The sequence below is a fragment of the Pieris brassicae genome, chromosome 6, assembly GCF_905147105.1.
Source record: "Pieris brassicae chromosome 6, ilPieBrab1.1, whole genome shotgun sequence".
NCBI lineage: Eukaryota > Metazoa > Arthropoda > Insecta > Lepidoptera > Pieridae > Pieris > Pieris brassicae.
In genome coordinates, this window is record NC_059670.1 from 13,742,251 (window position 1) to 13,756,571 (window position 14,321).

Sequence of the window (14,321 nt, forward strand, 5' to 3'; positions counted from 1 at the left end):
GGACAGATAAACCTTTTGTAATAATTTGCTATATAAGTTGGTTAGTTTTAACTACTGTGTGTTGTAATTAGTAAAATGTTCTTGTTAATTGGAGTTGTGCTCTTCGCTGGATACTCTGGTAAGAATTTTGTCTTTTATTATTAAAAGGTTAAGTTTCGTATTTAATGAAAAGGCAAATTAATTTTTTTTTATTCGTTCCTGTATTTCAAGCATATTTTGTTAAATATCTATTTTAGTAGTAGCAAGAATCCTGAGACGAATTTATACAACATTTGGTCTTGCACGCGTTAAACTAAAATATTTATTTCACATATATATCTTGAAGTAATTATAAAATCTTGTATTGTATTTAACTGGAATTTATAAAAAGTAATCCTGATTACAATTTATAATATTATTATTACACTGTTAATGTAATTTGTATTAATACTAATGTAATGAATTTTTTTTCCGAACTTAGTCTTTATGCGTGCTATAATGTATAGAATACTGGTATTTCAATTGAAATCTAAATCAAATTTAAATAACGACTGAAAATTCCTGTTGTATTTCTTATTATATTTTTAAAGAATACGTTGCAAATAATACAAGTTATGATAATTAAATATTAAGAGTGCAACATTTCAAAGATATAGGAGAGACGTACGTTTGGTTCTTAACGATCTGTAGCATATATTGTGGGAAGTGTTTAGAAGAACTTATAGATACAACGGCTATACAGCTAATTAGCCATCGGACATCAAAGCAAGAGAACATCCATATCACCCTGATATGCGTACCGCTTATATCGCGACTCAACCGGATGCCACTCAAGGTGTCCAAAGCGTTGATATAACCAAAATATTGCTTGTATTTCAGTATCAACCCCGGCACAAGATACGCGTATCGTGGGTGGTGAGGATATTGACATAACAGATGTTCCCTACCAGGTGTCTTTGACGTTTCGTGGCAGACACACCTGTGGTGGTGCCATTGTCGCCAATGACTTGGTAGTCACAGCTGCCCACTGTCTTATTGGGTATATATATTGCTTTATTGATCTAGGTATCTTCGAATGCAAAGTATGTAAGCACATTTTGGGTAGGTGGGGCAGAAAATTAAAAATAAATAAATATAAGAAAATCGATTTAAAAAAAATAAGATGAAATTCGAATACTGGTGAATACTAATGAGAATTAAGCAGTAGTATTTTCTTTGAAATTTCTTCCTTTTTTTCTCAGTTTTCTTTAAAAAAATATATATATTTTTGTCTAATAATGTACTTACTTATGTTTTATATTTCACAGTATCTGTCTCTATTGTTTAAGTATTTTGTTTTATAATGAACTAACAAAATCAGTAGGTACTACTATATTGATAGAACAACATCTTTATAATTATTTGAAACGGCATTTTATTAGACAGTGCCAGTATCAGTTATTGAGTCAATAATTAAAAATAGTCTTAAACTCTATTTGATTGTTCATTAATAAAATACTATAAGTTTTGATGGATTTATATATGTAATTAATTTTAAATTCTTTCTATAATTGATTTGTTCTTTAAAATAACAGAAATTAATAATTTCTGTTATTTTAGGTTCCCAAACTGTTTTATTGAACAATTTAAGATATCAAACTATTAATTAAAACGAGATTAAAGCTTTTACTTAGCTTTAATTAAAGTGTTGTTTAATCAGGAAAAATATACAGCAATTATGAAAATGAGTATTATTTAGTTGTAGAGTTGAGATAATTAATCTAACCTTCAAGGTTTCAATTATTTGATGGATTGTGTTACAAACGGGCCAAGCATAAAACCTTTTTTAGTGTAGATGACTGGCTAGCAAATTTGTCATCGACATGATTTCTAAAAAGAATATTATTTTCAAATTCAAAATTATGATTTATAAAAGTACAACTGGATTACGATTACATTAGTAATAGTGGTGGAAAGACCAAAAATTCGAACGGAATCTTTATTGAACTATTTCTGTTAAGCGTTCAAAATAAGACCTAAATTTTCTTTACATTTGTTTCTATGGTGAGAATATCTAAAAAAAACTGGCCTATATGTAGATCAGACTATCAGATACAGAGGTATTAACATGAACATTACGACAGCATCTGTGCGGAAAGAGAACCATAGTGGTATACGGTGTTAGTGCAACATTACCAATACATTACCAATACTGTTACATTTTAGTTCGACAGTAATCTTGATACTAAATATTAAAAAAAAACTTATAATTATTGTAAAGAACTGAAATGACGAAGGTAGAATCATATAGTCAAGGCGCTAGTTCGCATAAACTCGGTTCTTTTTCATCACAAGCTCTCGTGTAACTCGTGCACGTTATATTATATGTGAATTTTAGTTTTTAAAATAGCGACACTCTACGCGTTTTACGTGTAGTATAAATGTATTGTATTTGGGCTTCTGTTTAGTTAAAAACACGGAGCGCTTCTTTCGTTTTCAATATCAATCTATTGTTACTTTTCTATTAGCTAAATATTGTTATATAAAAACTTTTCCGTAGCTCACTACCAAGAGACCTTCAAATACGAGCCGGTTCATCATCAAGTAGAACAGGAGGTGAATTATACCAAGTTGGAGATTATGTGTACCATTCAAACTTCACGTATAGCCAAATGGATTGTGATATAGGCCTCGTATGGTTAACGAACCCTATAGAGTTCAATGAAAGAGTAAAACCCATAGACTTGTATGAGCAGGGAGAGGAAGTTGGTGATGGTGAAGAAACTATCATCACCGGGTGGGGAGCTTTACGGGTAAGGATAAATATTTAGTTTAAGTATGGCTGAAGTCATTAAATACACAGGCTTAGGTTTTTTTAATTAACACACCACTAATTTATAACCTCTGCGACAATGGCAGCTGACAGTTCCGCCAATATACTATATTACTTTTAATAATAATAATGACTATGGAATCACTATTACTATATACTATCAAATCGAATAAACTACAATTATAAACGGTTTTAATCAGACTTTGACGTTGTTAATTTATGAGCTTTGTGAAAAATAATAACAACGGCAGTTCACAGAAACGCCTTTACTCCGTCATATATAATTAAATTTAATCAACTATATTTTGACGAATTGCAAGCAAATTTTACAGTTATTTCATTTCATTAATCATTATTATTTATTAAGCAGATATAAATATGTTTTCCAGGAGGGTGGAGGTGCTCCAAAAACATTGCAAGTTGTGGCAGTACCGAAAGTGAGCGACGCTGTATGCAGCTATGCCTACTTACCTCTCTATAAGATAACTAAATCTATGCTCTGTGCAGGCATTCCTGATGGAGGAAAGGATGCATGCCAGGTTAGTTTAAATGTATATAATAATTGTTTTAACTTTGGTAAGACATCTGTTCCTTAAAAATTAAACCAAATTCCAGTTCGTACACTCAGGCATAGACTACGTGTCAATGTAAGCCATAGAGATAGGCCAACTTAGGCCTAAGTTATATATAATTTAGCAAAAAGTTTATTTTTAACTTGACATACTCGTATATGAGTATCACTTCAAATCGGCGTCAATTTCTTTTATTATGCTGTATATTTGCTAATGTTTCTAACTTTTATAACTTGAAGAAAATTATTTATTATATTTTTCTTATTATATTAAAAAAAGAAATTTGTTCGTCTTATTTTGTTCTAAATTTAATAAATTTGTGAATACAAATATCTAAAACAAATATTGAATGATAACTTAATTTGTTTAAAACGCGACAAGGAGTCTCTCGTTCCATATCGTTGATTCACATAATATGTTGAAAATTTCTTAAATGGAGACATTATAACATTTCAGGGTGATAGCGGGGGTCCCTTAGTCCATAATTCAAAGTTGGCTGGAGTTGTGTCTTGGGGTCTTGGATGCGCAAGACCCAAGTACCCTGGAGTATACGCCAAGGTATCAGCTCTGAGAACCTGGCTGGATGACCAAGCAAACTATTTAAGACTGAAACATATTTTTAGAACGTGATAAATTACGAATTTTCTTACTGTTTGTATAAAATAAACGATATATGCTGATATTACTTTTTTATTAAATCGATTTGTTATCTTTGGTGCGTATACAATCAAGGCCCGGTTTGTCATGATATTATTTTTTTGAATATCGGATAATGGTAATATCCGGTCGAGTAACTTTGTGTTTATTCGTCACAAGCAAGCCAAAGTAAAAAATTAATAAAATTATTTTTAATTTTAATTTTATAGGGCGGCCTTAAGCGATCTCTTCCAGGTGACCATAGTAAGGAAAAAAAAACAAGTACAAACAAAATATTAAGATTAGTACGGATTAACCATAAAAGTTCCTGAATTAACCTCCCAAACTTGATTAATAATTATTTGTTTTTGGGTGACGTGACGAAAATTTGGTTTCCTAAATTCCTAAATGTGTATAACATTTTAATTTGTTTATATATTTAATTATAATATTTATTGATAGAAAATCATGAGTTCATTGAGTTGGTGTTATGTTTTTATACAATATCGTCGTAAATATTATATTAGTTGGTTAGTTTCAAATCATATTCAGTAGTACACACATGCAGCCCATATCAACGATGAATCTAATCTTTCCCCATATTACCGCTATATTAATAATTTGATTTCATTATTTATAAATTTCACATGTCTATTACTTCAATATATTCTGCCACGTCGGCTAATTTCTATTCGGACTAGCAATGTACATAAAGTGTAATCTCTATTTCATAACTTTGATACTCCGATGAAGTAGATTTCTGCAGCCAGCCGCAGTTTGAGTATATCCAATTTTTTATTTTCAGTATCATCCAAGTATCAAATTAGAGACTTTATGATCTTCAGTCAAGCATATTAGGCCAATGAACATTTCAATATATCCTACAATGTATCGCGAAACAGCAAATGAAGGAACAGAAAATGTATTTTCGGACACGCAGACCAACAATGTCGGATATTTATTCTCTCATTAAGCTTCAACTGACCATTGATAACAAAAGGGATGTAATGTTTAAGGTAAGGTAAGAAGCGATTTGAAATATATATATATATATTATGGGGGTATGAGTTTCGTACGTCGGAAATCTATTCAATTTGACTTCAGGAGTCACAGTTTGTGTTGTACGTATCTTACCCAAAGCCTAATAGGTGTTATATCTTTCGTCTTTATTATATATTTATATATGTATAGTGTCACGGAAAGAACATTTAATAGCTATTAAAGTCGTCTTAAATACTCATAATATCATACTTTGGTTTTTTTAAATACACCTATATACTTTACGCATGTAATAATTTTCATATTATTTGCTCCTTAATTAACTTCAAAATGAATTAAAAACGATAAGTATGACTCCCATATATCATAGAATGTTTGGAATTTAAAAAGTTAAAGTTAGGTAAGCAAACGTTCCGGAGACTAACACACGTTTTGGTAATCAGAGCCAGGGGAGGGAATCTATGTTGCAGCACTGATTGTTAGTGAACTAAGATCTAGTATTTGTGAAAGGTGTAAAGAAGTGAAAATAGGAAATGACAGCGTGTTTTGTTTGATTAAAAAGACGGATCGCGTTACTTGTCTGTGTTTGGACTAGATTGGACTAGATAAACTGTAGACCTAATGCGCTGGAAACATAGGCGTATGGGTAATTTATCCCTGAAACAAAACGAGGAAGTTTTTTAAACGAAATAACAATTAGTATCGCATCTTTCCTAGCCACACAAAGGATATATTTTGGCGAAGCGAACAGACAGTAGTAATCTTTATTTATTGTTTAGTTTACGATTGTTCGTTCTATCACAAAACGACTGTCAACTTCAATTGAACTACCTTTGAATGTTTACAGATCTTATCTGTCATCGGAATTTGTATTTTGCATTGCATTTCTTAAAGAAAACTTATAAAGGAAGTTTTTTAAGATACTAAGACGATTTCATCACACTTACTAAACGAATACTCCCCGTGAAAACAGAGGGCATCCAGCCTAGAATACCAGCGTGATCGGTCGTTTCTGATATTATACTTCGTTGCAGGTCTGTTTTCGGCAGACACGTTCCGTTACGCCTTGGAGATTCAAGAGCTTGTTTGACAATGTATGACCGACTTTCATTATCGGCGTTTTATAGGTCTGTTGCACCTTATTACAAAATTAGCACGTCTTGTAGTGGTCTTTGTAAATTTTGAAAATGGTATTTAGTATAGTATTCGTAATATGTCCTTTTAGTCAATCTTCATCTGGGCTGCAAGAATCTGCTTCGAGCAAGACCGTTCTTTTACAAATTTTGTCTATTTTATTATTACCTTGTTTGTGAATAAAGAAAGTGCCGGATAATAAACACTGTCATAGTTTTATTGGTATTTTTAAATTGCTGTAAATTGTCAAAAGACATTAATATGAAGCTATTTGCAAGTTCTTACATAGTTCACAATATTGCCAGTGACTGGGTGCTTGACGAAATGGGTAGGTACAAACAAAATCTGTGAGCGTTAAAGGTAATATAATGTCTGACATTACCGACAAATATGATAGGCATTCATGGGATGTGGATTTACTCCGAGTTGAAGCGTAAATCCTAATTCCAATTTAAATTTTCTTGGGGAAATACACATTTAGAATAAACTTCTTTAACAAATATAAATTATGTTAATAAATAAGTCAGCCTAATTACTCCGTTTTGACTAAAGTACACAGTGTTATATTATAGCATAAGCACAATTAGACAGACTCAGAAAGAGTACTTCTGTTTAAACAGTGAAATGTACTTCAAATATAATCTGTGCAAATCTTCAAATTAATCGTATAACAACCAGATTAAACATTAACAATTATTGGTAAATGCAGCAAGTACCGGAAGCTACTCGTGTTTTATTTAAATAACGAAACGGAAATAGCGACAGATCTCCACGCAATTTTCTCGTGTCTAATGTAAACAATTTGCCAAACAATTTCGGTTTCACCCCATCTCACGTCCCAGCTTTCCTGTAAAATGGTAGTGATTTACAATTTACTTTCACTGTGGGCCACGAAAAGAAAATGTTACCTATTAGTTAATGCATGCACCAAATAGTTTAAATTTATACTACGCTACAGATAGATTTTAAGGCCGGCAACGCAATCGCGAGCCCTCTGGTATTGAGAGTGTCCATGGGCGGCGGTATAACTAAACATCAGGTGAGCCTTCTGCCTGTTTGCCCCCTGTTCTATAAAAAAAGATATTATTATATTAAAAATATTAGTATATTATAAAGAGGAAAGATTTGTATGTATGTTTGTAACAAATTAGCTCAAAAAGTATTGGACTAATTTTAAAATTTATTTCACCATTTGAATGCTACATTATCATTGATTAATATAGGCTATTTAAATTACAAGAAAAAATTGGATCCCTACTAAAACTACAATAATTACCCAAGGTGCAAAAACTGCCTATAAAATATCTTTCATAGCATGCGCTGCGAAAACTATTGATGATAGAAAAAAAATATTCACAATATGAAAGAACATATATCTATGAAAAATGTCACGATAGCGTGTGTCAAACTATTATAGTTATGTCTTTCAAAGTACTCTTTAACATTTTAAAATTTAATAGAAATTCCGACCAAAATCAGACCAAGTTATTTATACCTTTGCCTAAATGTTAATGTAATTTTTTCTGTTATCATTTTATTTTCAATCCTCAAGTCCCATACCCAAAGGGATCCAGCGGTACACTATTGCTATATATTATTTAGGCATGTCCTTACTGTACGCGTATGCAAAAATGTTTTAAAAAATTGTCCACCCGTGCGAGGCCGGGACGGGCCGCTGGTCACTCATAAAAAAGGACTTTGAATTGGTATGGGGTTTTTACAAAAAATATAACCAAATTTCCAAATGGATATTGCCCCATCTGTGCTTAGTATTAGCTAACGAAAATACTGCGTACAGAACATGTCGGTGTCATCTCTTTTCAATTTCTGACAATTATTATGTTAATGTTTGGTTCATCGTTTGCTATTGAGAGTTAAAGAACTTCACATCGTTCCAGAACTGAGGCTTTTAAATACAAATGTTGCGAAGCACCATCACTATGTGGAATCTGCACCATCACTATTGAAGTATTTTCGAACAAAATCGAATCTTTATTTCAGGAAAAGACGGATTCTTAAAGGGGCCCCCAACGCACTTTCGACCCTTTTGGCAGTGTGAGTGTACATGAACGACACACACTTAGCATCAGGTGAGCCATCCGTTTGACCCCTGTTCTATACAAACATAAAAATCTTAATTATGCGCCACTTGCGGGCTCTCTGGAATCAGTAGGTGGCATTAATTCAGCCTCTGGCGTTTTGTTGCTGAATTTTTGTTGTTGGTTTTTTTAGAAGCTATATAAACCATCTTTTAGTACAAGCCAAAGAAATAACAATCGTTAGCTAGTAGTAGGTATATAATTCGCGAAGCAGAATGTGCTTTTTATGTTCGGACATATACCATACAGTTCCGCATATTTCATAGCTCACAAACTGCGTTTTTGAGTTGACATTCTCTTCAGGCGCTGACAGAAATTGCCCTCGACAAAATGCGAGTGATAATTTCGTTAGAGCGTGACTCGACTACCACAGTTTTAATATTGTTTGAGTATTCGTAGATTTGATTGTATAAAGAATTTTATTTTAGTTTGTTTTTAAAATTGATATTCTTCAGGAGGTTATGATCTAGTAAAACCGGTCAGTTAAAATAATTTAAAGACTAGCCGTATTCTATATAAGATATTTTCCTATTTTGTATAATTGATCAATATAAAACAAGCAATAATGAAACATGTCTTTAAAAATACATAATATTAAATATTAAAAACAAATTGTTTTGATATAAACAACATTTAGAAAAAACATTTTACGGGTAAAGTCACTCGGAACATTTTATCCTACCTTATATTTTTTTTTCTAATCCCTAATTTAATATTAAACGATATAGTCAAGATGTCCTCCAGAGGGGCATGAATTCATCTGTCGAAATGTAATCAGCGTATAAGGTTTCATTGTTAATTAACGAGATAAAATAATTATCAATGTTAATTCAAGTTGTTCTAAAAACCTGTCTATTATATTAATGATTTAAGATTTGTACGCGTTTAAGAGCTTTTTATTGTGGCAATAAAGCAATCCGGTAGTGCTTAAACTTAAACCAGGTGGTGAGGACAGTAGGAGACATCGACCGCCGTTACTATTCGTGGCGTCGGACAAAAGTAACCTTATGAAATGGGAATACATTACACTATGCATTTACATGGGCAGTATTACTTAACATCAGCCCGTTATCCCGATTGTTGCCTGTTCTAAAGAAAACATACTAAATTCTGCATATATTAAAGAGATCTTTTTAATCGTTGAGTGAACTAACAAAAGGTTTGTTTTATGTCACGTCCTTTAATTGTAGGTTATTGTTAGATATTTTGTATTTTAATTTTCTACTGTAACATGTAATGTTGTAGTTTTTTTTCAATATGAAGGAAGTGTGTCTATGTTTTTATATATAGTAATGATTGTAAATACTTCCCGCATTGAAAATATACTGCAATTATTTAAAAAGTCATAAACTACCTCGCGAGATTACCATATTTGCCTGATATCTATGAGAAGCACTTCCTTATATTATAAAATGTCGTGCCCGCGTCTGTCTGACTGCATATGGTTAACTCAAAGCCTAGTTAGTACATCAATAAATAATATGAAATATAATTTCCGGAATTTAATTAATTACAAATGTGTTTGTGTATAAAGTCGGTTTACGTGATAACGTCCTACGAAAACATGAATTAAAATTTGTATACTTTTATCAATTAAATTGAATTATTATAGTTAAATTATCATTATTCTGTATAGTAATTCAAAGAAGGATTTTATTGTAAATTACTTTTCACTTCACTTGATAAATAGTTGAAAAAACAATTCACGTATAGGTTTAGCGATGCCGCTGTCTCCTTTTTACTCGGACGCATCGGCTGGTGGAGTGGAAGAGAGATAAAAGCGTCACAAGCCAAACGCTAAGGCCGATCGTGCCGGTCTATTGCTTATTCCGCACTCTCGCTTGCACGCTCGGCTCAGGCGGAACGTGACAATGAGTCATGTTACGCTTGACTCAGGCGAAACGTGACAATGTGTCATGGATTTTTCGTGCGAGCAGCTGGTATTCATCGAATTATAAGACATAACTTATTTCCTAGCATATTTTAGGTGAAATTTAATTCATTACAAAATTTAATTCATATTACAAACTTCATTTAGAGTAATAAAAGTTTATTAAAAGCCTTTTGGTCATACATAATGAATTACTCTTATTACGTTATGAACAAACAGTATAGAAGCTCATCGCTCATCGTCACGCTTGAGTGGGTTGATCAAAAAAGGTTGTACAACAAAGAAAATATAATGAAGTATCAACTTTCTTTTATCTCCCTTTGTCTATGAAAAAAAATCACATATAAATCTTTAACTAAGTTAATGTTAACTAATTTATACTTTATAGGTTTACTACTTAGTAGAGAGACCAAAAACTACAAGTTCATTGATAAATTAACGAAAAAAGAAGATAGCAATTTGTTTATCGCGTTTTATTGTAGCTTGACAGTGGTTGTTTCCTTCTTTAACTTTTACAGAGATTTTTTAAACCCCTCTTAACGTTGAATTTGGTTTCCAAAGTCCAGTTGTCGAGTTAGACGCGAAGTGACAGCACAAAACGTTGGCATTTTTCTTCGTGGAATGGGCCTGTGCGTCACAATCACTGTGCAGGGATGGAACGGAGCGGTTACAGAAATTCCCTAGGACTTTAGTGAGAATTCAGAAGGCTCGAGTACCCGAAGAGCGGGCCAATCTCTCGTTAAGTGTGGCAATGTTCTCAGACTTTGTCCTACCCCTAGCATCTTCTATTTAAAGGATCGTTACAAGTTTTTTTTTAAGTTCACGGGTTTTCGCATCACACATTAAAGCATTTTCGCTTTCGACGCGAGGATGCCTTGCAAGAATTTTTAAACTGTGACTTGCCAACGGTCGGCACCGCAGAAACTGAAAGAAACAGTTGCATGCCCTGCCTTCGGTGACAGACTTGGCAGCTAAATCTGGTGCATTCGAAGAAAAGCATATAGGCCTCCTAGGGAAGCAAAGAAGGACCGCATCCTGTTCCAATCTGCGGAACTGTAGTGATATACAGCAACAGCCCGCAATGCGGAGCCTTAGAGAGCTCGTTGTAGGCCTCCAGTCGGTCGAACCCGATGTAACGTTTTGTTGTTAATTGTAATGCAATAAATTCGATACTTAAATTGAGTTAAAAAATAAACAATAGACAACTTTTTGACGTCTATACTCTATGGAATAAGTATTTCCCATACTCACTTGAGCTATTGTTATTTTAATACTTCATTAGTACGTTAAATGAACTATCAAGTATTGGAAACAACACAGATACAATCAATTGAAACACATAAACATTGCAAGCTTTAATTAGTTAAGCCTCCATTTTCTTGTGTATTGCTAGAATTTATTATATTTAGTATTCACAAGAATTCGTAGTACAATACACAGGCTATATTTTATACACATAACATAAAGGTCCTATATGTATATAAAATAAAATAAGTTATAAAAAATAATCATTATAAACAATAGTATGTGTTGTCTTCGTTTCTTTATACATTCCGTAAATTTCGTTGGTTATTATTATTATGTATATAAACACACTAGCAGCTTAATAAGCTGATGCGCGTATTTGGAGATTTGGAGAAACTATCCAACCGATTTTTAAAAGAGTTCAAAGAAGGTGCACAAATTACACTTTCCGGAAGCCATTCGGCCACTACTCGGCTCGGAAGACAGTTCTGGAATTTGTGTTATATTGAGTGGTCTTCAGTTTTAAAGAATGTTGTATTTTAAAATATACCAGTTGTACTAAGAAAAGTTCAATAGCTGGAACTTGAAACTACCACCTCAAGGTTGAGAAGCTTAACACTTGATACATTTATAAAGGCGAGTTAAAAATAAAATTGGAAAGTCAGTCACTAAAGTGCTCGCTAAAGACACCTTTGACTTTGAATAACTGCTTCAAAAAATTAAGAATAACAAAGAAACATCTGCCCCTTAACAAGTGATTACACAAACAAGCATCGTTTTTCCATTCAGGAATTGGAAATAGAGTTTGTTTTGTTTTTCATTGTCGTTTTCAGTCTTTTGTTTTGTTTGAAGTTGAATTAGCTTTGTTTAAAAAACAATTAAATAAAGATAAAGGGGTTGTATAATATATCTCCTTTTCTCTATACAATTTATCTTGGTATAGATTAGAGCAGTGTTGGCCTAATGACTTTAACGTGCGACTCTCATCCCTGAGGCCGTAGGTTCGATCTCCGGCTGTGCTCAAATGGACTTCCGTTCTATGTGTGCAATTAATATTCGTTCGAACGATGAAGGAAAACATTGTGAAAAAACCAGCTTGCCTTAGACCCAAATAGTTAACTTTTTTTGTCCCGTTACAGTAAAAGTCCATATTATCAAAGGTAACTTTTGTCTAATCTTTATTGGAAGCTATTGAAGTTGGAAGAAGTAATTGATATTCCAATTTTGACATCATAGACCTTACAAGAACGGAATTCCGCTACAACGGCACCTACACTTTAATTAACTTCAAACAATTAATTTTATAATCTGGTTTGATATAAAAGTTGTTAAACGTGATTTTCAACACCACGGTTCTGTATTTAAATCCCGGCAGTTCACTCATAGATTTTTCCTATGTGTGTAAAAACTTCTTAGACCAAACTTACGAGCACAATTTTTCTATTACTGTTAAAGATGTGCATTCACGGAACACCTTCAATACCTCCTTAAGCAATACATATTGTATAAACACACGGTATTTGTTGAATGCACGAAGGCACAGGCACTGCACACTATAAATATGCAGTGCATGCAAGTTATTAGTTTTAAAAATAAAGAATAAGAAATGTAATTTTACAAAGGTAATTGTAAGCTTTTTTGAGATGAAATATCTATAAACTTAAAACCTACATTATTGTTTAACAAATTATTGTTACTGTGGTTTACTGAAGCGTGTGATAGTCCTTTTGTTTAAGTTTATTATCCGTTAATATTTGTATAATTTAGTTCACAAATACTTGAGGTTTATAATTAATATTACCATAGAAATACTGGTGTATTTCTTAATTAATTTATGTATTATGTACGTAGACATACAGCCTGTGAGACTCGGTGAACTCAGCTCTTTGTAGAGATTTCATAATTCTAGGTAATTTATTTATTTGCTTACAGCATAATTTTCAGACAAATTTAAACTCAAATAGAAAAATAAATGTACCTTGCAAAGAAGAAAAAACTTATAAAAATGTATTCTTAACTGGGTAGATTCGGATCATTGAAAAAATCATTGCTGAGCGCTATAGGGTTAAACAAGACATAAAAATTATTTAAGGCCACTTAACCTTAAGGGACATTCACTTAACGATTTTTGAAAATAACATTAAGAACTTAGGTTTTTCAAAAATTCTAATTATGCCAATGAACAATATGATTATTTATGTCATCAAATAAATATAGAATTTGCTAGCACATTTAAACAAAAACCTGTTTCTTTAAGCTCGCAAATGAAATTCTGTGGTTGGGCTACACTAGGTAAAAATTGTATGATCTATATTATGAAAAGTCTATTTCTATCGATCAATCGTTTATAAACTATGTCAGAAATTATTCAAAAAAATTTAAAAGTTGGTAATATAGCAATTTATTTATGTAATAAAATAAAAAAATCGGGCAGTAAAGGACCGCTTGGTAAATTATTAATCAAGAAACTGGTAAAACTTTATTTAAAGATAGCTCTATTGAAATTTATATTTATGGCAAAATGATAAGAAAAATTGCAGCGGTCGCAAATGCGACTGCCTTTCCTTTGAAATACCTGCAAAAATCACTAGGAAACTGAATTCGTCTACGCAATTCGCGCTTTCACTTTTAGGATCGATACACACTATGATGCCATTCACGGTTCGATCTCGCTGCGGTCTCGGCCCGATCCCGGTCCGGTAAAATATTCTTAGATAAGTAAGTATCAGAGTATTCTCACTGTAGTATCACTCCAGTTCGGATTCGATATCGTGCCCGTACCGGTTGGTCGAAAAGAATATTTGACTGAAGCGAGATTGGACCTGTCATGACTTGTACCGACAGTGTGAATACATTTTTCAACTCCAGTTGATTCGATTCGGGAGATGTTACATTTTTTCCTAGTCACGGCTATTAATATTAATCGTGTAACATTTATAAAATTTGATTATGAA

The 14,321-nt window shown here is 32.5% G+C and overlaps 1 protein-coding gene across 1 annotated transcript; it reads left to right on the forward strand.

The window, feature by feature from the left end:
- On the forward strand, nt 1-4,045 carry LOC123710867 (vitellin-degrading protease-like). Its single transcript, XM_045663137.1, has 5 exons — nt 1-118; nt 859-1,018; nt 2,519-2,771; nt 3,181-3,330; nt 3,820-4,045. The coding sequence occupies exons 1-5, from the start codon at nt 76-78 to the stop codon at nt 3,991-3,993; spliced, it is 780 nt and encodes a 259-aa protein (XP_045519093.1). The 5' UTR covers nt 1-75; the 3' UTR covers nt 3,994-4,045.
- The last annotated feature ends 10,276 nt before the right edge of the window (nt 4,046-14,321 follow it).

What these genes read in the sequence shown, in the direction of transcription:
- LOC123710867 (XM_045663137.1), top strand. Translation starts at nt 76, where the DNA reads ATGTTCTTGTTAATTGGAGTTGTGCTCTTCGCTGGATACTCTG. An exon ending in GCTCTTCGCTGGATACTCTG is followed by an intron (nt 119 to 858) that starts GTAAGAATTTTG and finishes CTTGTATTTCAG; the next exon opens with TATCAACCCCGGCACAAGAT. An exon ending in GAGGAAAGGATGCATGCCAG is followed by an intron (nt 3,331 to 3,819) that starts GTTAGTTTAAAT and finishes ATAACATTTCAG; the next exon opens with GGTGATAGCGGGGGTCCCTT.